Source organism: Alligator mississippiensis, chromosome 2 (genome assembly GCF_030867095.1).
Source record: "Alligator mississippiensis isolate rAllMis1 chromosome 2, rAllMis1, whole genome shotgun sequence".
Classification (NCBI taxonomy): domain Eukaryota; kingdom Metazoa; phylum Chordata; order Crocodylia; family Alligatoridae; genus Alligator; species Alligator mississippiensis.
The window spans coordinates 189,870,177-189,893,576 of NC_081825.1; the positions used below are offsets into that span (position 1 = coordinate 189,870,177).

At 42.7% G+C, this 23,400-nt stretch overlaps 1 protein-coding gene and 1 non-coding gene across 16 annotated transcripts in view; both read right to left on the minus strand.

Annotated features, from left to right (window-relative positions):
- NAP1L4 (nucleosome assembly protein 1 like 4) overlaps window positions 1-22,504 on the minus strand; it is a 47,414-nt gene extending 24,910 nt beyond the window's left edge. For 3 of the 15 annotated variants that reach the window (XM_019476902.2, XM_059722592.1, XM_059722593.1), the window contains exons 1-8: window positions 21,534-21,725; window positions 16,359-16,390; window positions 12,671-12,732; window positions 10,529-10,628; window positions 9,450-9,591; window positions 4,650-4,736; window positions 2,290-2,421; window positions 1,476-1,547 (exon numbers count right to left, since the gene is read on the minus strand). In XM_019476902.2, coding sequence (XP_019332447.2) covers window positions 1,476-1,547; window positions 2,290-2,421; window positions 4,650-4,736; window positions 9,450-9,591; window positions 10,529-10,628; window positions 12,671-12,732; window positions 16,359-16,390; window positions 21,534-21,710 — 804 coding nt within the window. In that variant the 5' untranslated portion in view covers window positions 21,711-21,725. The other 12 variants (XM_019476899.2, XM_014602291.3, XM_006271191.4 and 9 more) reach the window with 12 other exon arrangements.
- LOC132248940 (small nucleolar RNA SNORA54) lies at window positions 4,206-4,339 on the minus strand. Its single transcript, XR_009460411.1, has one exon. It is a non-coding gene; the product is annotated as a small nucleolar RNA SNORA54 (small nucleolar RNA).
- Window positions 22,505-23,400: the final 896 nt, after the last annotated feature.

A 23,400-nucleotide genomic window follows, 5' to 3' on the forward strand; every position in this document is an offset into this window, starting at 1 on the left:
CATGTAGGCTCAATGTCCAAATCCATCATTACTGTAAACTGTAGTAATTCTTCATGTTCTGTGAGTTTGATTTCAGTCTCTCCGGAGCATACATTTCCATACTGTTTAACCCAATGCTCGAGTTGTTTTTATCTATCACTGGTGGTATTTCCATTTAAGTCTTTAGCCAGAGCTGTTTTCTTCTCAACTGGACCAATTGTTCGTTTGATGCCTTTGTACATTCCGTGGCCATTACCTGCATTAGCTGCTTCCTGAATATCAGTGTCTCAGCCAAAAATCTTGGGCACACCTCTTAGGATTGAAGAGAAGTACAAAAAGAGGCTCTCTCAAGATTTTCTAGGATTAGTGTTGGGAGATTTCCTATAGTTGGTTAGCACTGTCCTTTTGTTCTCCATCTGCGGTACAAATGTTTCAGAGTCCTCTTCAAGCCAGTCTGCATTTTTCCCCAAATACTGTTACAGCAGCATTGTATATGTTAAATTTTAAGCTTTCCCAAGCCTTGGAGGCTGACTTGTTAGACAAACCTGATTTCACAACTTCATTAAATAGCCTGCATTTTTCTGTCTTTAGTTTTGCTCATGTCTTTCTGAGGACAACTTGTAGTTTTGAAATGATGGATCTTCTCGATGTTGATTCTAACTTTGCAGCAGAGTAAGGCCTGGTCAGTGTCACAGTCACCACTGTGTTAAGACCACTTGTACAGGATCTCTTTCAGGTGGCTGCACCTGGTCAGTACTAAATCTAATTGGTGCCAGTGCCCTGACCTTGGATGTTTCCACAAAGTCCATCTTGTGATTTTCTCAACAAAGTAGTTGTTGGTAAACACACAGATTTGGGCATGCAAATTTCTAATGCTCGCTGGCCGTTTTTATTCATATTACCATTTCCATGTTTGCCCAAAATACCAGGCCAATTCTTAAAACTACATCAACAACAGAGGTTGCCAAGTACTATAAGTCTCATTTCTGTGAGCTCTCTCAATCTCTTCAAGCTGTTGGTTGAAAACATTACCTTTGTCACTAGCTTGAAGGGTAGGTACACACACTAAACTATGTGATGAAGCTGTTCCATTCACTCCAAGCATCATGAGTCAACCAGACACAGCAATGGGGTTTTCACAGAAAGATAGCACACTGCTTCTAATGGCAAAGCCTACTCTACTCCCTGCTCTCTCCTTTCTCCTGCTGGTTTCCCATGCCAGAATATGGTACAATTATTCTCTTGGATAGAACCTTATCTGAAAGGGTAGTTTCCAATAATGCAGCAATGTCAATTCTGAATCTGACCAATTCATATGTAATTCAGGTAGTAACAAGACTAAAAAAGGGCAAGAGAAACTGAAGATCATAAAACCTGGAATCAATAACTGGTAGCATACCTACATCTTTAGACTCCTTCCAAAACAGGGAGGGGGGGAAACAATTTTGAATGGCTGCCTTGCCACTACTTCATCTTATAAAAAAGTAACTACTCACCATAGGCTGTCCTGGTTCAGAAAATTTAACTTTAATATCCTGCAGATGTTTTAAGATTGGTTCATCATACTCCTAAACAGGAAAAGAGAATCTGAATACACAGTACTTAAGAAAAACAAAACTGTACCTTATTGGTTTGTTTCAAAACAATGGCCTAAACATCAAAAATAGTAGGTTACTCAAAAGCTTTTAGCTGAAGTTCTGAGGTTGAGATACAAATGCTGGAAAACTAATCACAAGCATAATTTGCCAAATTCTTATTTTTAAAACTTATCGCTGATGTTAAAGTAGTATTGTTCCCATCTAATATTAATATACTGGAAAATGAAATCTTTGGTTAGTTATCGGTTTAGCAGTGGAATGAATAAAGTTAACATTTTGGAATAATCTCGTGACAAAAAGAAATGTTCAGGTAACTTCCATAATGACATTACACTGTTAAATTACTGATGGTACAACATCTCTGTATTGTTTGTTTTTTTTTTAAACCTACTCAAGATGTCTTCATATAAAACTACCTATCTTTATGAAATAAGGTGGCAAAAATCAAAAACAGAAACAGTTGTTGTGAGCAGTATGTGATATGTTTTAACAGGAGACAGAACTTAATGAAATACCAGTTCTCAAATAATATGTCTTTTCAAACTTTCTGTTGTCTGTACTTTATTATTGCTGTCTTCCGCAAGTATTTTACTTTAAGGCAACTTTATTCTCAAAAAACCTCACACTTCATGTACTATCTATTAAAAGGACAAAAGGCATAATTTTATGCAAAATGGTTACAAGTAAATACTGCCAAGGGGAATTTTCTTACCTGTACTAATTCGCTTAGCATATCTACATTTCTAAAGATTGTATACCAGAAGTCTGGAATTCCTTTGGGGTTTGCCTCTTCTGTTGCTGCTGCTTCTCTCTCTTCTATTACTACTTTATTTTTCAGGTCTCCCTAGGAAATACATGCAGAAATATTTAAGAAAAAAAAAAATCACAAACTCTTAATTTATCAAGAATCTGAATCCTGTTCAATTTGTAAAACTTGTTATTTGGAACTTCATTTAGCAATAATTGCAATGACTGCTTTGGATTAACACTTACAGATGAAGTCAAATGGAGATAAGTTTGAATACTTGTCAATTTTGAAATACATGCACCGCTGCTAATTTAGTATTCAACCCTTTCAATTCACTTGGAAATCTTGCCTACCAGATTTCCAGGTTACTATATTCTGGTTTTTTATATATATACTAAAAAAAAAAATTAAAACCCAAGGAATGCCACAGGCCTAGAACCAAACTTTTTTTTTTTTTTACTAACTATATTATGCCAATTGTGAAGTCTACCTTTCTTCCTCCCCAAAAGAATCATAAAAAAAAAAAGCAACAAAACTAGACCACTTGCTCTACTTATATGTAGGATTAACTAACAATCAGGCCCCCTTCGGTGGGGACTTCTGCACTAGCATCATTTTTGTGCACATTAAAATATCAACTAAGAATATTTTCTAGTGCGGTTTTTATTTTAGTATTTTTAGCACATTAATCCTTTTGGTCCTTCCCTTGGTTATTTGAGTCTCCTGTGGGATTTTGTAAAGGTAACAGCAGTTCAAGGTCTGTCTGTAGTTACTAACTTATATTCAGGATAAAAAACAAGTAAACCTGTTTTTCCTAATGCTTATCCTGAAAATGCGGTGGGCTTGACATTATAACAACCAGCCCCCTAGTCCTCACACTTTCACTTGCCATGCTCCATCTAGAATTTAAAATTAATTCACTAGGCAGAAATGGTCTTTCCAAGACTTCTGTGAAGTATTCTGCAAAAAGCTTTGCTGCTTTAAGAATTAATCAGTGATGAGGATATAATAATGAGACGTACCTATGGAATATGCAATACAGGCTCAGAGGGACAACTTCAGTCTCCAAATACAAGAAAACAAGGAATTCAGAGTGGGATTTTATTAATGTGTCCCCCAGTGAACACTAAAGAAAAACAGGCTTCTACTGTGAATTAATATTTTGCTGCTTTTCTGCCTACCACTAGGTGGCAGCAAATACACTTATAAACTGCCTCCAGAAAACAGAGATGAGAATTATGAGTAAAGAGCACGGAAGCAATACATTTAATGTTTTTGGCAATATTTAAAACAGTCTGCAAGAGTAATTGCTGTATTATTATGCAAATATAGGCAGATAAGAAGTCTCAGACAACAATACAAACTCAAATTGCTTGCAGGCTGCTGGAAGTTACTGAAAGTGGTCCTCAAGACAGGCTGGCAACTTCTGTTAACTGTTGCTACTCATCCGCTAGGTTAGAAACCTTGTCGGTGCACGTGGTAATACTGTGGGTTATCAAAAAACATCTAAGTAGTAAAAAACAAAGAGGGTACTATTTGTGTTGAACTGAGAAAAACTAAAAACCTGAAAACAAGGCAAAGGAGACAGCATGAAGAGCAAGGCAACCATTTAAAACACCTTGCTTACACCAGAAAGATGTCAAACTTTGAATGTACCCAGTAAGTGAAATATAAAGAAGCTATATATTTAGGCAAGCAGGTTTTTAGGTCTCTTATTAGGCTCTTTATAAAATGTAATGTTTTCTGTTGAACAGAGAGTACATAAAAATCCAACTGCCATAATCATTTCTACTAGAGTAAATCCTACTCTATAAGGAAACATGCTAGGAAGTTATAAGATAGTCACTTACCAAATCTGTATTTATAACTATACAAGTCAATTGTATCCCCCAAAATAAAGAGGGTCAGACAGACAGATGAACAGTCCACCTTCTGTTACTTCAGGGATTTAATATAGCACTGGAATGGAACCCATTAGCAGGAGGATATTGCGAACAGGTTACGAACAGTGCAAGCAATGACAGGCCACGGTCATTAAACAGTATCGTTCACTATGTAATTCAGTATGTGTGCTTCTCAAGTTTTAAAAACCAAATACGTACCTTTAAAATCTGAGGATTTTTGTAGAAGTGAAAATGTAAAATATGAATCACTGAATAAAGTATGTATTCCTGATGTGAAAATCTGATTACCCCAATAGCTCTTTACATGTCTGATAGAAATGGTATTTTCAAGATAAAACTTTGGCTAGTTATTTTTGTTTATAAAAGATTTGATGAACCAGTATTTATTTCCAAGTCAACCATTATCTAATTTTTACTCACAGCTAGTTTTTCTTCTTCCTCATTTTCACTGTGCCATTCCGACTCTGCATCTGTAGGTTCAGCTTCACCAGTGATAAATTCCCTTCTCTGCAAAAGAAAGTTATATGTTTAATGGAAAAGGTACTAAAGGCTCCTCTGGGCAAGTTATCCATGTTAATACAGAAGACTAGACAAAAATATTGAATGTGCTATCTTCAAATAAAAAATGACTTCTCATAACTTATCAAAAAGCAAGGAAAAGAGTGACCCATGAACAAGGATACACATCCCTGACTTTGAAAGTAACAGACTTGCATGTCGTAAGGGTGGTCACTACATCTATTAAACCAAGGGTATATGCCGAGTGTCCCCGGGGCTGATCAGTAGTCCAGATCAGGACTGGCCTCCTGTGGAGCAATCACAGCACCAGGTCCAGGCAACACACTAGCTCCAGGTCAGGTAGGGTGTGGCATGGAGCTGTACCACCTCTCCTGTGACATGCAGCATATGCAGCCAGTCCAGCCCTGCATACCACAAGCAGTACACAATGGTTCCAAGGCTCACTGTGCATATGGATCCCAGTGTCAGTATGGGCTGGATTTGATGCTGCACACAACACAGGGGTGCACACGCTGCATGTGGTACCCTAGACCAACACACTGTGCTGCCTACAGCATGGGATCCAACCCTCACGCTGCATGCAGCTTGTCTACCCAGGGGCAGCGCAGAGGGTTGGTCCAGGTCACAGCTCCACAGTCATGATCAAGCCTGTGAGTTATGTTTGACAACCCTGCATTAAAGAGTAAGCTTCATAAAAAAACAGAGCACAACTAAAGTTATTTACACATTTAAAAGTAAGAATAAAAGAAAATGAGGTCTATGCTTTCAGATAACTGCAAACAAGAATTACAGCTAAAAAAAACAACAAAAAAGTTATCCCTGATAGTTCTGATAATTTATGGTTTGCTTACTTTGAACATATGTAATACCATCTAACAGTTTTGCTGTTCCTGTCCCTGTATAACTCCTCTGCTAAGGAGGCCTTTCTACAACAGGAGAGCAGTTTGAGAGTCAAATCCCTTATGCAGAGCAGAGTAGGAATAAAAAGTTCACCTTTGCACCAGAGTAACTGCTCAGTCTAGGTTAGCAACAGTAGAACAGCATAAAGGCTAAGCTGTAACAAACCCAAGGGTTGAAAACCAGCCACAGATCCCCAGGGCTAATCCCTTCACAAGCAGGAAATAGAACCAATTCAAGATCACCATCCCAGTTCTCTGCCACCAGAGTAACTCAGTGGTACAGTTCTCCCTGGATCAGATTCTAGCAATGCTGCAATGTAACCAACAATACACCCAATTATTTGGACATATCTATAAGACAATATTAGAAGCAGGACTGTTTTACTAGTCAGTTTCAAACAATACAAGATCATTGTTCGTAGCAGGCCACAAATTAACATATATGTTTAATTCAGTTAGCACTGTCACTCCTTACAGAGCATGGTGCACACGCCAATGAGTTCGATGATGGCTGCCGTGTCCAATGCATGAGTGTTTAACACAGTCAGTAAAAATAAATCGGTCTATAATCACCTCTCTCAATTATGTAGTATCAGAGTAATATTGTAGCCCCGACAGACAAGGAATTACAGCAAAAAGGAAAGATTTCTGTAGACAATTATCAGTGTGCAGGGCTGGGCAAGGGCAGTGCTGGCCCTCAGAGCCAAATCCTGGGGTGCACAGGTGAGGTGGGAGAACAGGGGGGCTCAGTGATCTAAATGCAATTTGGTTATCACTCTTAAAGCCCAAATTTTGCCAAAAAAAATGCAATTTGATTAGCTAAAGAAAAGCCAATACATAAAAAAAAAGAGGAATTCTTGTGTTAATAACAATGTTTGCCTCCTTCATGTAGTTTAGTTTATACCTTAGAATATCAGCACCTTCCTGAAAAGGATCTCTTTTGCTACTTTTTTTTAAAACATAAAACAAGAATAAATCTAATTTCTTAACACTGTCATCCGTTAACGTTTTTAGAAACACTAAAATACAGCAACTAGGAACTTGACCAGTTGCTGAACTTCACATGTAACATAGTTCAAAAACTCTGCCCACTGTATCTTCTTTTACACCAGTAAGAAATTGTTTGGGAATCAGAAGGATTATCCATGTAGTGCCTTTTTCATTATGTTGTGAAATATGGCGTTTTGGGGGGTTTTCTTTGCATTTTTCCTTTTATGTACCACACCCTACAGAAGACTTGACTAACTGACTATAGTGCTCAAATAATTGTATCCATTTCAATAAAGGTTATTAGATTAGCTAGTATACTATCACATTAATACTTCCAATTAACAGGCGACATGACCTCAAGTATTGTAGTACTTAATGCATTAAAAGAAGGGAAAAAGAAAAAAAAGAAAGAAAAAAGGGGGTGTTTCACACCACTCTCCAGCAACTGCTCTGTGACCAACTAAAGCAGCAATGTAACTCACTCAATTTTTAAAAACAAATACATACCTTTAAAATCTGAGGATTTTTGTAGAAGTGAAAATGTAAAATATGGATCAGTTTGAACCACTGAATAAAGTATGTATTCCTGATGTTAAAATCTGATTACCCTAATAAGCTCTATACATGTCTGACAGAAATGATATTTTCAAGATGCAAAACTCTGGCTAGTTATTTTTGTTTGATGGTGTAGTTGTTCCCGTCTGTAACCTTAGACCACGGGTGGGCAATTATTTGGGCTGGACAGCCCCTTACAGAGTTTTAGCAAGCTGTTGAGGGCAGGGGGAGAGGGCAGGGTGCTGACCTGGCCTCAGCCCCCTCCCCCCATCACAGCTGTTTACACTGTGGAACCCACACCCATGGCAAAGTATGGACAGGGAGTAGACTGCAGCTCTGCCCTGGGCCCCAGCCCTGAGCTGTCATTGCCCTGACCACCCACCCGGTCCCTGGACAGTTCCCCACCTGCCCGTAGCCTCATCCCATCCACTAGGGCTGTGTGGAATTTCAGCAGCCATTTCAGCACCTGAAACACTGAATCCGAATCGAAACGGAAGATTCAGAAATATCTCCGAAACAAAATGAAGCATCCAAAACGTTTTGGAAAATTTCAGAGGACCTGGGGACCATCTATAAACTCACTGGGGGGGGGGGGACTAGAAGGGTTTGGAAGAGACCTTGTTTCCCCTAGCACCCCCCGGGATAACAAGGAATAACTGCCACAAGTTGTTGGAGAGTAGGTTTAGATTAGACATCCATAAGAACTACTTCACAGTCAGGGCGGCTAGGATCTGGAACCAACTTCCAAGGGAAGTGGTGCTGGCTCCTACCCTGGGGGTCTTTAAGAAGCCGCTTGATGCCTACCTGGCTGGGGTCATTTGAGCCCAGTTTTCTTCCTGCCCAGGCAGGGGGTCGGACCTGAAGATCTACAAGGTCCCTTCCGACCCTACTTCTATGATTCTATGAGAGTTTTGAAGCCGGATTTGCGGGGAAACAGCTGTACCCTGCTGCCCTGCTGTGTGACCCCGCTCCGCAGGGAGCAGAGATTCACAGCAGGGGTCTCCTTGCTGCCACTGCCCACCCCACGCTGCCCCAGTGACCCAGGGCTGCGCGGGGTGGGCAGCGGTGGCGAGGAGAGCCCCAGTACAGATCTCTGCTCCCTGCAGAGCCAGGTAATGCAGCAGGAACCAGCACTGCCCTGCTGTGAGACCTGGCTCTGCAGGGAGCAAAGATCCCCGCCAGGGGTCTCCTTGTTGCCGCTGCCTACCTTGAGCAGCCCCACATCTCCGGGGCAGCACAGGGTGGGCAGCAGCAGTGAGGAGAACCCCAGTGCGGATCTCTGCTCCCTGCGGAGCTGAGTCATGCGGCAGGGACCTGCAGGCTTGCTAGCCATTCTGTGCCGCTTCCTTGCCCCGTGACCCAGCGTGACAGGAATCGGAGACCCCACGTGGGGTCTCCTCGCCTGCACAGAGAGCAAAGGCCCTTCCCCTCCCCCCGATGAGCCACCCACGGCCCCGTCCTGCTCCCCACTGGGGCTGGGCAGTAGGGCTGTGTGAAGCTTCCCTTGCAGCCCGTTCGAAACAGATTTGGAGGTTTGTCAGAGCCTAATCTCTGAAACAGATTCAGCCAAAACAAAATGACAGTGATCCAAAATGAATCACTGTCCTCTGAAACAGCTGAATCCAAAGGCAAATCGAAACAGTCGTTTTGCACAGTGCTACCATCCACCTGGCTGAGCACACTGTACCCACGGGGCTCCAGGGCCAGTCTCCAGAGAGACCACACCTGCCCACACCATCCAGCCCCCCTGGCAGCAGGTACAGGGCAGATGGGCTGGGGTGCTGGGGCAGCAGGACCAGGCCTGGTGGCAGCAATACACACAGGAGCCAGAAGCATAAGGGCAGAGCTGTATTTTGCCCACTCCCGTCTTAGACTGTGAGAAAAAAAGCCACAGAGAAACTAGAGTTTGGACGACCAGTCCAGATTCTCTAGATCAAGAATGGCTAACTTGCAGCACAGGCACCATGGCATGGGCAACTTCTATGTAGCACATGGCAGACTGGCAAGAGGACAGGCCACATGGTGGTAGATAGGGCAGGGAGCAGAAAGCAGAGCAGCACATCAGGCAGAGAAAAGGGAACAGATTAGTACTCAGACAGGGTGGGAGGCTAATTTGTGGCACATCTGCCAAAAAAGTTGGCCTCCACTGCTCTTCATAGCCACAGGCAAAATTAAAGGGAAAGGTACAAAATAAGTTAAAGATTAAAATCAAAACTACAGACAGAAATAGTTAGCAAAAGATTTAGAGTCTTCCTACCTTATCAAAGAGAGGCTCGTACAGGGCTGCATATTTTCTCTCTAAATCATGAACTTCTTCATAGAATTTAGCTTCTATATGGGCACATTGCACCTGGAGCTGTTTCAAGGCATCAATTCTTCTTTTCACGGCTTTTGGTAAACTAGAAACAAACAATTCTAAGTCTAAAAGGTTAGCTATTTCACCATCATAGGATATTCACTGTGAATTACCCTGGTGTTAATCACACAGAGGTTTGGTGTGCTAATAGAAGCCATGCACATTTCTTCAAAACCCATTTCAAAGTCTGAAAAGAATCTTTTCCTACCCATGTTTTCCTCAAAGATGTTATCTTCCATTCCACCATTCCCTCCCCTGTATTTCAAAAGAGCTGAAATTAATATCTTTGTTTATACCCAAGTTTATACAACAAGAGTTAACTCGCCTATGGGAAATAAAATGGTGCATTTTGTAGTGAAAAGAAATACAGATATAGACAAAAATTGCACACACACACTGCCATCATTATTTTCAACTGTTAGAAGTTTATATAAAATAGCTGGCATCCTTCCAACATGTAAAATAAGCAAAAGTCTTCAAACAGAGATGCCCAGTTGTGGACCCCAAACTAAAAAACAACCCAGAACCCAAAACCAATACAAATCAAGCCTTCCAAAGCTTGTTAGAACAAACTGAGTCAGTTTCAAAGCAAACCCTGAAGTAGGCTGAACAAGAAAAGAATATTAGAGGTGAATAAATTTCAAAACGAGCCGAAACCTTCACTCTATCCAGCTTCGTGGCCCTAGAAAGAGCATACATCCTGATGGGGAAGGAAGCAGAAGAATAGCTGCACTGTCAGATAAGTGATCTGAAACCCAATTAAGTCTGATAAGGTATCAAACCATGCAAAGTTAAAGAACCAAATACTAAATTAAACCAACTATATTCTTTTGGTTGGGACATCAGATCCAAAAACTACCTTTGCACTGCACATTACAGAGGCAATATTCCTCTCAGCCGTCTCTGTTCCCCTTTATCTCACCTAAAAAGTCAGCCTTCTAATTTTTTTGTCTTGTATTATTAACGTGCCCAGTACTTACGTTTCAATATAGCTTGAAGGAGTGTGAGATGTGTTATCAAGTCGCTCTTGGAGAGCTGCCAGGACTTGTGGATTTTGCATCACTTGATCTGCTAGCTTTTCTAAAAAAGGACATGCAATAAAATCTGAATATATTTGGAGCAAAGTGATGCTCTATTACAGATTTTTATTTTTGGTACTGTCTGCACACATCCACACGAGACACTGACCACACAGTAGCCCAAGACTACTGCACTGTAGTGTCACGTGGCAGAAACTGATGAGACACTACTGCACAGTTCTCAGGCTACTGCGCAGTCAGCATCACAAAACAGCCATTCTTCGGCACTACCATGCAGTAAGGCAGGTTATTGTGCAAGTCATTTAGTACTTGTTTATCCAAGCACTAAATGACTGCGCAGTAACGACTGCACAGTCAGTGTCTCGTACAGACATGGCTACTAAGCATTTCTGCTTAACTTTTGAATTGTAACTAGTCATTTTATTACTGAACTGTTAACAGCAGCAGTACTGGCTCATTTTTTAAACACAGAAGCAAGACAAATGAGCAGGTGAATGAATAAGGAAAAAAAGTGTACAAGGATACCAAGTGAATCTTCCACTTGGGATACCTGTTCAAACCTTGTCACTAAGGCTCACAGCCTGAGTATGGCATCAACGAATTCACCACTTCTCCCTGGAGTCCCAGCTGGCAACTAAAGCATCCCAATTGCCACATTAGCCCCAGCTCGAGCCATCCATAAACTGGGCAGGGAGGGAGGGAGGAGAAAAGATCACTAGCACGGCCAACAGCAAGATGATCTTAGTAGAAAACTACATGTAAAAAGCTTTTCCACCCTTGTCCTCATCATTGTATTTATATTATTTACAAAAAAAATTACATCTTATTTACCCAAATCCAACACAATGCCCCTTCTCCCCCTCCCCAAATCAGCCTGGGAGGAGAGAGTGTGCCATATCTTGATACAAGTACCACCCCGGGCAGGAAAGCAACTCAGCTTTGACCCTAGGCCGAAGCCAGAGTTGAGCTGCTGCCTGCTCCAAGCTGGAATGGCTCAGCTGAAAGTGAAGGGATATGCAGGTAAGGGGAATGGAGGGGAGACTGCAACCTGCTACCTCACCTTTTGCCTTCCCCCAACCCCTCCCACAGCCAGCCCCGCCCCCTTATGCAGCTGGCTTCTCCCACCTTACTTTCTGCTCCGGCTCCAGTTCCTGTCCCTCCAGCCCTGACCTGGCCTAGCCAGGAACTGCCAACCACTTCTCTCTGGCTGGGCTAAAAACGGTCACTACTGATGCTGAGTCCCCTAGTCAGGAGCAGAGCTGAGGCAGCAGGTAATGGGAGGGGTCACAGTGTGAGGGGCAGGGACAGGCAGCAGGGGACAAGGGAAGGGTCTGGCCTGCCCCCCACCACTGCTGCTTTCCCTGCCATAGCAGTGAGGGAAGGAGGGGAAGCAATTTAAGACAAGCTTCCACTAATTCAAAAATTCTATATATGGAAAATTTTTCATATATAGAATTTTTTTAATTGTATATAAAAAATTGGGGAGGGTCATCTTAAATTCAAAATAATCTTGGATTTGAGTAAATACAGTATGTCAAAAGGACATTAAGATCACAAAAGTCAAGCACCCAAGTTTGGCAATGTGAGAATTCAGGTCGTCTGTGCAACCAGAGCCCCTTGCATTGACATATGACACAGACTACTTTAATTTGAAATTTATATTCAGCCAGAGGCCCCTTGCAACTTCACCAAAAGATATTCTCTGGCAAAGGCATTTCATGCATGTTTAAAAACCCCAAGTATGAAAAAACAGATGCACATAAAAAATTGACCATTTAATAATGTTCTCTAATTATTTTCAATTCAAACTGAATTAGCTGCTTTCCTCTCAACTCTAAAGCCTTTGCTGCTGACCACACTAAAAATGGAAAAGTGTTGAACCAGAAGTTATTTGCGAGAGTGCCATGAGCAAATAAAAGAATCTGACATAAGTTCATCTGGCAAATGTCCAACAGCCCAGGAAGTACACATATGCGATTTCAGATGTAAATATTTTGTAGTTTAATATCAATAAGTTTCAGCACAAGACACAGAATGCTTACCACCCTCAGCAGAATTCTGCAGTTACTTTTTACACTTTACCTTTTTTGTCACTTGTATTTTTAGCAGCTTCCACAGAATCTGAGGCAGCATCTTCTGTTTTACTAAAAAAGCAAGAGTCAGATTCATACACTAGAAAGAATCATGACTTTGATATAAAGCTGTCACTACAGCCAGACAAAAAAAAAAAATCATGAAAATAAACATCTAAGCAGGCAGATCCCACTAAAGCAGTGGTCCTTTTTAGACTCAAGGCACCCCTTATAAATTGCCAAATTAGTTTTCACTCATTTTTGTCTACAGAAAAATAGAGCAATTTTTTTGTTGCAAAGAACTTAAAGACCACAACAGGGCATAATGTATTTAACTCTATGGATTCCTGTTGGACATCTCTAGGTTTATTTTATGAAACATGCTTGCATACCCAACAGTGCTAACATTGCATGGCACCCACGAAAGGATCTCGAGGAACCCCAGAGTGATGCAACACCATAGTTGAGAATCACTGCTCTAAAGGATTTTTTTTGACCATCAATGTCTTTAGATGCCTAAAACCTGAGTGAAAAGAACTAGCTTGATTTCTACAAGGAGTAACCAAGGGAGCTGTATAGTCAGCACCTGATTTTGGAGACAGAAATTTTTACATGTACTAAACAAACACTGAGTTGTAGCCAGTCTCCCCTGGAGAGGCAGATGCAGGTACATGCCCAAGACTCATTTTCTTTTCCTGCATCACAGAGACAAATACAGAGTCTGGGACTGAAGGGCAAAAAGAGATGGATACTATTATTCCAGTTTGTCAGCTGCCATTTCCACACCAATTTGTATCAATAATGAATGTATTCAGATGCAATCCCCAGTCCAAGCTGCTTTTTATATTTCCATTTTAAAAAATGGATTTTTTGGGGTTCCCAATTTTTCTTTTTTGGGCCATTTCTCTCTGACCTACTAACTCCTATTTTTATGGCATAGTTTTAATAATTTTGGTGGCCAAGGCATGTTTATTTTTAAGCATTTCTTTCTATTTTTATCTATTTAAATTTTCAGCATTAAGCTTAATTAAGGGGGTAGGGGGCAGGAAATTTAGTAAAATTTAGACAGAACTCCCCCTCCCCCACCCCACCCCCAATTATTAGTGCTGTTTAAAACCGCCAGCTGCAACAAATGTAACCAGAGACCAGAAGAGGACAGTAGCACTCAGGAGCTCTGGGAATATGGGGAGAGGCAGCAGTCACCCAGCCCAGGGTGGGAAACAGCTCCCTGTGGCCCCTTAGGGGGTGAGCCCTGTCTGGTGGGCACTGGTGGCAGGGCAGCCTGACCCACTGACAGCCATGGCCTCCAACCCCTCCCAGCAGCATGGGGGCAGTGGCTGGGTCCCAGAGGCACCCTCATGCATCCAGCCCCGATCCTGCAGGGGCCAAGCCGGGCTCACTGGGAGTTTGGCACCCACTCCCCAGCTGGGACCTGGACAGAGTGACCAACCAGCAATACCAGGCTCCCAGCTTCCAAAAGCCATGCCCCTCCAATGCCCAGCTTCAGGTACAGCTTTACACGCATGGTCCCAGCTCCTGCAGCATCCCCTTGAGCTGCTACCAGAGAAGCAGTGTGCAGGAGGCGTAGCCATGGCTCCCCCCACCCTGCCTGGGTGAATCCCATCAAACCTATCCATAGGGTGAGTAGCTGGGTAATCCAAGGAAAGTGCTCCTTTCCCCAGCTACAGTGCTTTGACAGATGGTCTCTAAATCAGTACTTTAACTAGTCCCATCAGAAACACTACTCTGATGCAATTACCTCTCTTGCAGCATGTAAGCCATTTCCTTTCATCTTGCATGTTTATTAAGTTAGAGAAAGGGGGAATTCCAGGTTCTCACAGCAATAAATGAAATTCCACTACAAGTCTTGTGGACTACAAACCACCATGATTAGAGATCTATTTTTGTGCTGGTTTCTTCAAAAACAAAACTTCAAGCAATAGAGATGGACCACATTCTCCACAACTATAAAGAACACAAGGGCTTTGGAAAACCAGTAGTACTTCACCCCCAGTGAAGGTCTGTGTCACAAGGTGCCCCCATCTTTCCAGTTAAAAAGATAAGTGATCTCCGAGACCATGATATGGCTTCCTTCTATAAGATCCATGGAAAACAGCAAATTTGGAAAAACAGGACATGACTGCTCTTATTTAAGGACCACAGGAGCTCAGGATTCAAACTGTTACAGAATTGGTGAAACAAAGTCTACCTGAACCAAGAAAATAGGAGGTTACAAGCAAATGAAGACCAGGAGCAGTTCAGCTGGAATTCACAAACCACTTTTGGCCTTGTAAAACAAGACTTTTTACACAACAATACAGAAAAACAGATTATCCAAAAATATCTCTAGGATAGTAAATTATAACAGCAATAGCATCCCTGTGATGCCTGTCTGAAACTCTAGATATGTACCAATTCCTATATTAATTTTGGGATTATTTTGAAAGTTCAATTTTGAATAATTTAAAGTTAAGTCAGGGTTTGTCCTTATATAAAAATAACCTAAAAAAAAAAAAATCCCAACAACTCTTGCTCTGAGAGGTATGCTGGTTGTAAAAGTCCTTCAAATTCCCCAGCAAAGTAGGGTCTCACAAACACAAAGGGTAGACCAAAATAAACAAAAGCTGTTGATGTGCACAATACAGACTGTTCTCTATTAAGGGTTCCTCTATTTTTCACACATTTTCTTATGAGAGGAAAATCTTGCAGACCACCTTCACACCTATCCATGCTGTGGCTTAACAGCACCCTTTGACAACTACAGCAACTGTTTACAGAGAAAATGATACAAGACAAGAGAGGTATTTTACCTGGCTTTAATGAAATTTAGCTAACTGATACAATAACAAGGCCATACCATTTGAATGGTCAGCAAATAATTCCCAGGCAACCCATAGTTTATGCAGCAAAATTTGAAAATTGCTGAAATTACTCTATAAACTCACTCTGAGTTCAAATGAGAGAGAAGCAAGTACAACTACAAACTTAAAAAAACAAAACAAAAAACCCTCTCTTTTCTTTGTCATCAACTAGATGCAATTTCTCATGGCAGTGTGTTCTGATGCTTATATTGCATCATCCCATACCACATCGAACATGGGCATTTACATGAAATATAAAAATTTAAAAATTAGAGCATCAGCTTTGCAATGCTTTGTTATTCCTTAATCATATTTTTTAACAAGTTTATTGGTACCTAGACAAAGGAATCATTCTGGTTGCCAAACCCACACAGAACCAGATTTGCATTAATCATTAAAAAGAGTTTCTAAAGAAATGAGTGAAAGTCTAACCTTCAGTCAGTACTTTTCTCTAACTGGAAAGGAATGCCCTAATTACAACCAGCATGGCAGTTTTTTTATTTAAAAACCCCAAAGCAAATAACCTCAACAGCAAGGTATTTTACCAACAAGCTGAAAAAGTGATAGCACTACTACTTAAACTACTCTGTTGACCATCTTTAAAATGGGCATTCCCATAACTAAAGATAAACTAAGATAGTTTTTCAGTATACTTAATTCTATGAATCATTTGTTCTAACCTGGGTAACCCAAAATGTCAGACATTATGCTATTTTTTTTTTGCTTATCCAGGATTAGCAAGGTTATCTTTACCCAAGAAAGTACCACATCTGGAAACTTCCAGCAAGTGGCAATATTAATTTAAAGCAGATACAGAATAAAAGCAGTCCAACTTACCTGTTATCTGCCATCTGTGTGCTTGTATCCGCCTGCAAGTTAACATTAAAAAAAAGTTTAGAAAACTAAAATACTGTTAAATTCTCTTGGATAAAAGTTTCCAAGTAACTGATTAAAACCGACGGATGCCTGCAGTAATAGCTGAAGTATACCAACTATGTCTCAGCAGATTCTAATAGCCATAAGCAGGAACTCACATACTACACATCTTTCAGTGGAAGTTACTTATACCAAGTATCATTTGAATTTTAGTTTGTAGGTAGAGGCGCTCCAACACATCAGCCCGATATTGGTTCACCGTCAATATAAAGAAAATTAACTGCATCAGAAATCAGCTTGATGTAGCCAATAATGTCTCTGATAAATGCCTCATGCATGCACGCAGCCAGAGTAGAATGTAGACAGTGAGGAGCATAGCCCAGCTGCTTGGAGAGCTGCATGCAGCTGGTAAGTCTGGTGTGGTGGAGGGAAAGGGATTGGGGGTGCAGATCAAGGTTCCTGTGGTGAGGGAGGGAGTGGGATTGGGGTAGGTGCTGCCCAGTTCGGGCAGGGTGAAGCAAAGCGGGACACAGGATGGAGCCACAGCTTGTCTGGAGGACACGGGGGGAGGAGGGGTGGCTCCCACTGCTGCCATGGTGCTCCTAAGTGGCTGTTTCAGTTATTGGGAGAAATGCTGCTGGTAAAAGGCTGTTGCTTTTATCAGGTCCAGCTGCACATGGGTTTCAACAGTATTTTAGCTTGTAATCTGTTCTTAAGGCATCATAAAACATGAGCTATATACACTAAAAATAACCAAGTTTAGGTATGTTAACAATATGATCTTGTACTGATAAGTAACCTGCCACAAAAAGATGCGCCCTTCCTTCTCTAAAAGTAACAGGCAAGGAGAAAAATTACAAATAAGACAAAAGAAAGACCTGTCAACTTGTTTATTCCAAGAACAGCATCCTAGCAAGTATCAACTTATTTGCATATTAATGTACTTCAGTTGGCAAATCATGAAAGGCATTTCATTTAGTTTTAATAACTGCAGTCACAACAATTTCTCAGTAATCCAGAGAGGAAAAACCCACAGTTGTGCCCATGTTCATGAACAGATATAATTCTTAGTGTTACAACAGCAATTTCAAGCTGCTTTTGCCATATGTTTGAAGAACAGATCACCGGGCTAAAGAGCATAAACACAGGTAACACTAAGAAAAAGGGAAACCCGATCTGTCAAAGCAAGGGGATTTGGCTCTTGAATGGATGGCAAATACACTGAAATAAAAGGAAGCTTTATTTAGAAAATATTGGGGGGTGAGAGAGGGGGGGAAAAGAAACAAACAAACCAAACACACAAAAACAAATCTTACACTAGTGAAATTAAAGCCCTGGTATGAACAACAGCTAGACGAAAGCTTACTGCAGGTTTTCCACATAAGATCTAAACTAGCTCTTTTGGGAATCCAGAAAGAGATGAGGGGTGCCTATTTTCTTTAAGTTGTGAATATATATAAGTTTGTCAATACACACACACATTTAACCCACAAACATGTTTTGTATTGTCGCAAAACCACAAAGGCAGCAAGCTGAATACATAAATACAGCAATGTCAACACCTAGGCGCAACAGGTAACATCAACCAATGACTCAAATTTCAGCTTAAGAGACTTTTTGCTCAAAGTCTGATACAAGGGAGCTCTCCAGAGCAGGTATGCGATTGCTTTAAAAAAAATAAGTTTATGACCTCTATGCAAAGTGAACTAGTATTTACCCCAATTTTCAGTAAACAGCTGCTAGAGAAGATTATAATCACCACTGGCATCCTGACTGGCAGGCACAGTAAGGGCCAAGGGCTGCATGGACATTTCAGTTCTTAGAAGTCAGTAATCAGTGCCTTTAATCTAGACTTTTCTGTAAGCAACTACTATGGAAGGGGTGAAGTTTCACCCATTTAACACGGCAAGGGTGGAAAGTATTTTTGGATCACACCACAGGAACTACACAGACATGGCAGGCAGTCCACCCATTATACTGAAGAAATGTATAACTGCCTCCAGTAAGTTAATCAATTGTAGAAGGCTGCAAAGTTCAAAATGGACAGGAAGATGCATTTTGTATGATAGGTCCTTTTGAATTATTGCAATATTCAGTAGAAATAAGTCCCTTCCCCTACATATAAACTAGATATTCCTGCTTCATGCAGGAATACTGAAGAGAATGGAAAACAAGATTACATATTCATGATTAATTTAAAAGAATGAGAAATACTTCAGTGTTCAGGAAAAGAAGGTACAGAACAATTTTTCTTCGGTCATGAGCCAGGGTAGATAAAAATCAATGATTAAAAAATAAAATAAAACGTGTTTTTTTAATTTAAATCAGATTTCATTTAATCAGATTTTTTATTAAGATGCTTTAAAAAATAAAGCTAGTTATATAAAGATAGTTTTAAATTTAAGATATGTTAAAGCTCAAAGATCTCATCATGGAAGAGTATGTAACTAGAAATAAATAATAACCCCTATGACACAATATGTTCATGTAACCTTTTTAGAAGTTTTATAAGTAGGTGACAACAGTCCACAGACTATATCAGGGGCCCAATCTTAGGGCAGCCCCAGAGGCTCCTTTATAGATTAGTAAAGATTAAAGAAAACAACTCTACTCAACGGGAACTCAGTGCTCAGTCTAGAAGATCCCATTCAGCATCTCTGTGATGCCTAGTTTCAGTTCTCAAACTGGATTTCTGTCTCCAGAGATCATAGGCAGACAAGGTTCTCTGGGTAGATGGGATATCTTTAATTAGATCAACTAAATAGTTGGAGAAATTGTTCTTTGCAAGCTTTTGGGCACAAACACCCTTTTTCAGGTATAAGGAGAGTCTTGTCTCCAGAGATAACAACAGCATACGGAAATGAGAGAACAGACCTGATTTACCCACCCATCAGTCCTATAGTCAGTCTTGCAGTCTTTCTGCAAGTTTGTGTATACACAGTCAAGCACTTACCTTTCTCTAAAAGTACAAAGTTTCAAGAAGTTAAATGGATAAAGGATATCAAACAACAAGGATGTACTATTTGTAGAAAACAATGATTAAATCGAGGCTTCCTGCCTGGAGATTTAAATCATGATTTAAATAGTGATTTTACACCACTCATTTAAATCAAATCCAGCCTGCCATGAACCATAAGATAAAGCCAAATCTGCCTGAACCTAGATCAGAGGTAAACAACCAACATACAAGCATGGCATGTGAAGGCACTATGCTACGCACACATGCCTCAGGGCAGATGGCGGAGAAGAAGCCAGAGCTGCACTGCCACAAGGATCAGGCCCCTCAACTCCCCACCATCCACCCCTGGCATGCCAACATCTTACAAGGCAAGGCTGCAGGTGTTCTTGGCACTCTACCCTAAAACAATGCAGACCCCTGGCCTACACAGTCCATGGAACCAAACAACTGTGTCTTATCCCCGCAGAAACCAAAAAATCACACACAAGGAGTAACATGGCAAATGTCACATCTGACAAGGCAACCATGTGCAGCTAGGCCAGTGGAAGCTGCAACTCACACTTCTACATCCATACCAAAGTAATCTTCCCCAGATCTGACATTATGTCCCCTGGTAATTAACAGAGGGGAGAGGGGAAGAATAGGCTACCCTACCCGGATCTACCACTGAGAATCACTTGACAAGGTCCAGGGTAGGGTAGTCTATGTCCATCCCAACTATGCAGTTGATCCCGTAAAAGATACCACCCCACTAGAATCACAATCCAGGTGTTTCAGCATGTATACTACTATGAAGGCAAGTTTTATACTATACTTCCTCCATGTTCCATACTTCTGATGGGTCTGCCACAGCTCAGAACTTCATTCTCTCATCAGCAGAAAATTAAAAATAAATACAATTCTCATCAGTCTTACTGCTGACTGCAGAGCATGAAGAAGTGAGATACTAAAGGACTTCTTGAACAACAAAGGCAGGCAATTCTCCTACATATTAGCAATGAAAAATTGATACAGACACACACCCCTGATGAACTGTTATATAAAGAACTTGGACCTATTCAAAATTGCATGTGTCAGAAAAATCTAGAAATCTGCAGCAATGAAGAGAGTATGAACCAGAATGCCTCCAACAACAGAAAACCCAAGAGCTTAGAAATCAAAAATACTAAGCCCATTCTGGAAAGAACAAGCCTGCATTGTCCTCACTGACATCAAGGAATTGCCTGTGAATGACACAGGTGTTGAAAGGGCCACCCCTGAAAGCTGGAAAAGCTAAGCATGACAGACCAAGGCATTTCCAACATGTTAAATGCAAGTCAGAATCTCTAAGTATATTTCTTTTAGAAAGTGCAGGTGTACGAGTGTCTATGTTTATTGCTTTAGTTACTTCCCTAGAGAGCTTAACTTTCATGTAAAAAAAGGTCTGATATTCTGCAAGTTAGAAAACTGGTAGCAGTAGATCCTTGAGTCAAAATGGGTTAGCTGTCACTACCAACTAAAGGCGAAACTAGGGTCTCGAGTTACACCCACCCCCAAGCCACCATCTTCAAATTAGCTGGGTGGGGGGGATGAGGGGGAAATCACTTGCCTCAAAAAGTCTGCCTGAGACAACCCATATAGAGTCTATTGCCTATAAAAGCAACTCCACAGACTCGAACACCAAGGGCATTTTTACCCATGCTCTGGGAGGCATGGGAGGGTGCTTTAATTAGTGAGCCATGCCAATTAAAAGCACCCAAGTGTCACATGTATCAAAGTACCCCATGCTGAAAACAGTGGTGCAGTGCTTTGAAAAAAAGTTCATCAAATGAGCTTTCGTTCAAAGCGCCCCCCCATCATTTTTCAGCACGGGGGACACCAATACATGTGATGCTAGAATCTGCTGGATCACATTAATTTCCAGCAGACTTGACTGATCGAGTCTGCTCTGAATCTAGCTCTCTGCGTGCATATAGCACCAGCAGAGGGGACCAGCAGAGGAGGTTCACTTGCCCAAAGTTTCAGCACCAGCAGAGGGGACTCACCCACCCCTCCCTATTGCACAGTACTTTGAAAACGGTTCTGTAAGCTCGATGCCAGAAGGCGCGTTTCACAAACAAGGATGTTTTGAAAACTTTCTTCTCTCAAAAGACACAGAGAGAGAGAGAGAGAGAGAGAGAGAGATACTTAGCCCTCACAATTACAACACCCTTCCAAATTCGATGAAAGGCAGAGTCATTCTCCTCCGCACCCAGAGACAACTTCAGGGCCGCCTCAACTGCTGCCGCTTGCACCTGGGCTAGACCACAAGGGATGAGATGATAACCTGGGAGAGGGTTTGGGGGGGGGGGAGGAGGGAGCACGAAGGCACCCATTTGATCCCTGGGACTGAGGGAATTTACAAGCTGGCAGGGCAAAGAGCTGGCTGAGCTGCTCCACATGCCCCCACATCCAACTGCAATACTTCTTCCAGGCCCCCTTGCTAGCTCCCAGAGTGCTCCTACCACCCCCGTGCTCTGTGGGGTTGCGAGCCCCCTCCCTTGGAACGCACAACGCGCGGGAGGGGGGACAAATGCGTCACAACGCACCTACCCGCGCGCGCCCCGCTCGTTGAGGAGGCGGCAGAGGGGCCAGTGGAACGCTGGGGGGGAGGGGACGTTCCACGAGGCCAAACGGTCCCGCCTCCCAACGGCCACAGGAGGCACCGTTATAACGGTCCCGGAACCAACGCCAGCAAGCCCGCCCCGCCCCGCGGCCACACACGCCGACCTGCGCCGCCAGCAGCTGCCGAGCCGCAAGAGCAGGCTCCTCCCCAGGCCCCACCCCGGGCCTGGCAGAGGAGGAGGAGGCCGCTCCCGCCCAGAGGTCCAGTCCAGGCGCCCCCCCTTCCCGACCGCGCCCCGGGGCCACCCCCGCGCCCGCACCTGCCCGGGCCCCACGTCTCCTCACGCCCGCAGCGGCGCCCCAGATCCTTTCAGACTCACTCGGGCTGCGCCGCCGCCAAGAAGGCCGCCTCCTATTGGCTGACGCTCGGGCACCCCTCGCCTCGACAGTAACCCCTGCGCCGATTGGACGAGAAAAAGGCCGCGGCTCTCGCACGCGGGCCCTGTTGACTATCAGAGCGAGAGTTGCCCAGCCAATCAGCGAGCGCGCTCCGCTATGCGGGGGGGGAGGGGGTTCGCGCCTCTGGCCCGGGTGACGAGGTGGTGGGGAGCGGCGCGCTTGAGCCTGAGGATTTAAAGGGCCAGACACCAGCTTGAGGGGAACGGGGACGGGACAGGTGGGCTGCTGCTGACCTCGGTAGCCATTGAAAAAAGGGCATACAAGTGAGCAAGCCCTACAAGCCTCAGCCCCTGGAGGGCTGGTTCGGGGGCCACTGCCAATGGTGACCGCAGTAAGTCCTTGCCTTAAAGGCCAAGCGGGATTCCCTGCCGCCAGCATCACCCCTGGGTCACATTGCTCTCCTGCTTTTTAGGCACGTGAGAGCTGCAGTTTACTGCGTCACCCCCATAGGTCTGTCTGGCCCGGGGTTCCTGCTGTGCACAGCCCCTACTACGGGTTACATACGTGACCCAGCCCACCGGTGAGTCACACAATGAATAGCGACTGGCCACGCAGGCCAAGTAATGCTCACACCATAACAATGAGGGTCCAACTATAAAAAGCTGGCATCAGGTCCATTAACCGTGTATCGAGGTTGTGTACACCCGTTTATCTCTCAACAACATTTCTTTTACGTTGATCCATTATATCAGCCAAAGCTCAGATCAAGTTAGCGCTTGAAAATGCATCACAAGGCTATAGCTGGTTTCTGTCCAGCTTTAATTCAAAGGCATAGCAGGGCCCAGAGAGATGCTGAAAAGGAGTGTGAGCAGGCTATGACCAGGGTTTCTCCCACTTGCAGCCTCAAGCATTTAAGGTCCAGGAAGCACCGATTCAGAGGCTATAGCCATAACTCCCACATCCAATAATTCCCCATGGATGCCACTCCCCCCACCCAAGAATTTGTCCAACCCCTTTTTGAATCCAGCCAAACTGTTGGTTTCCACAGCATGTGGTGGCATC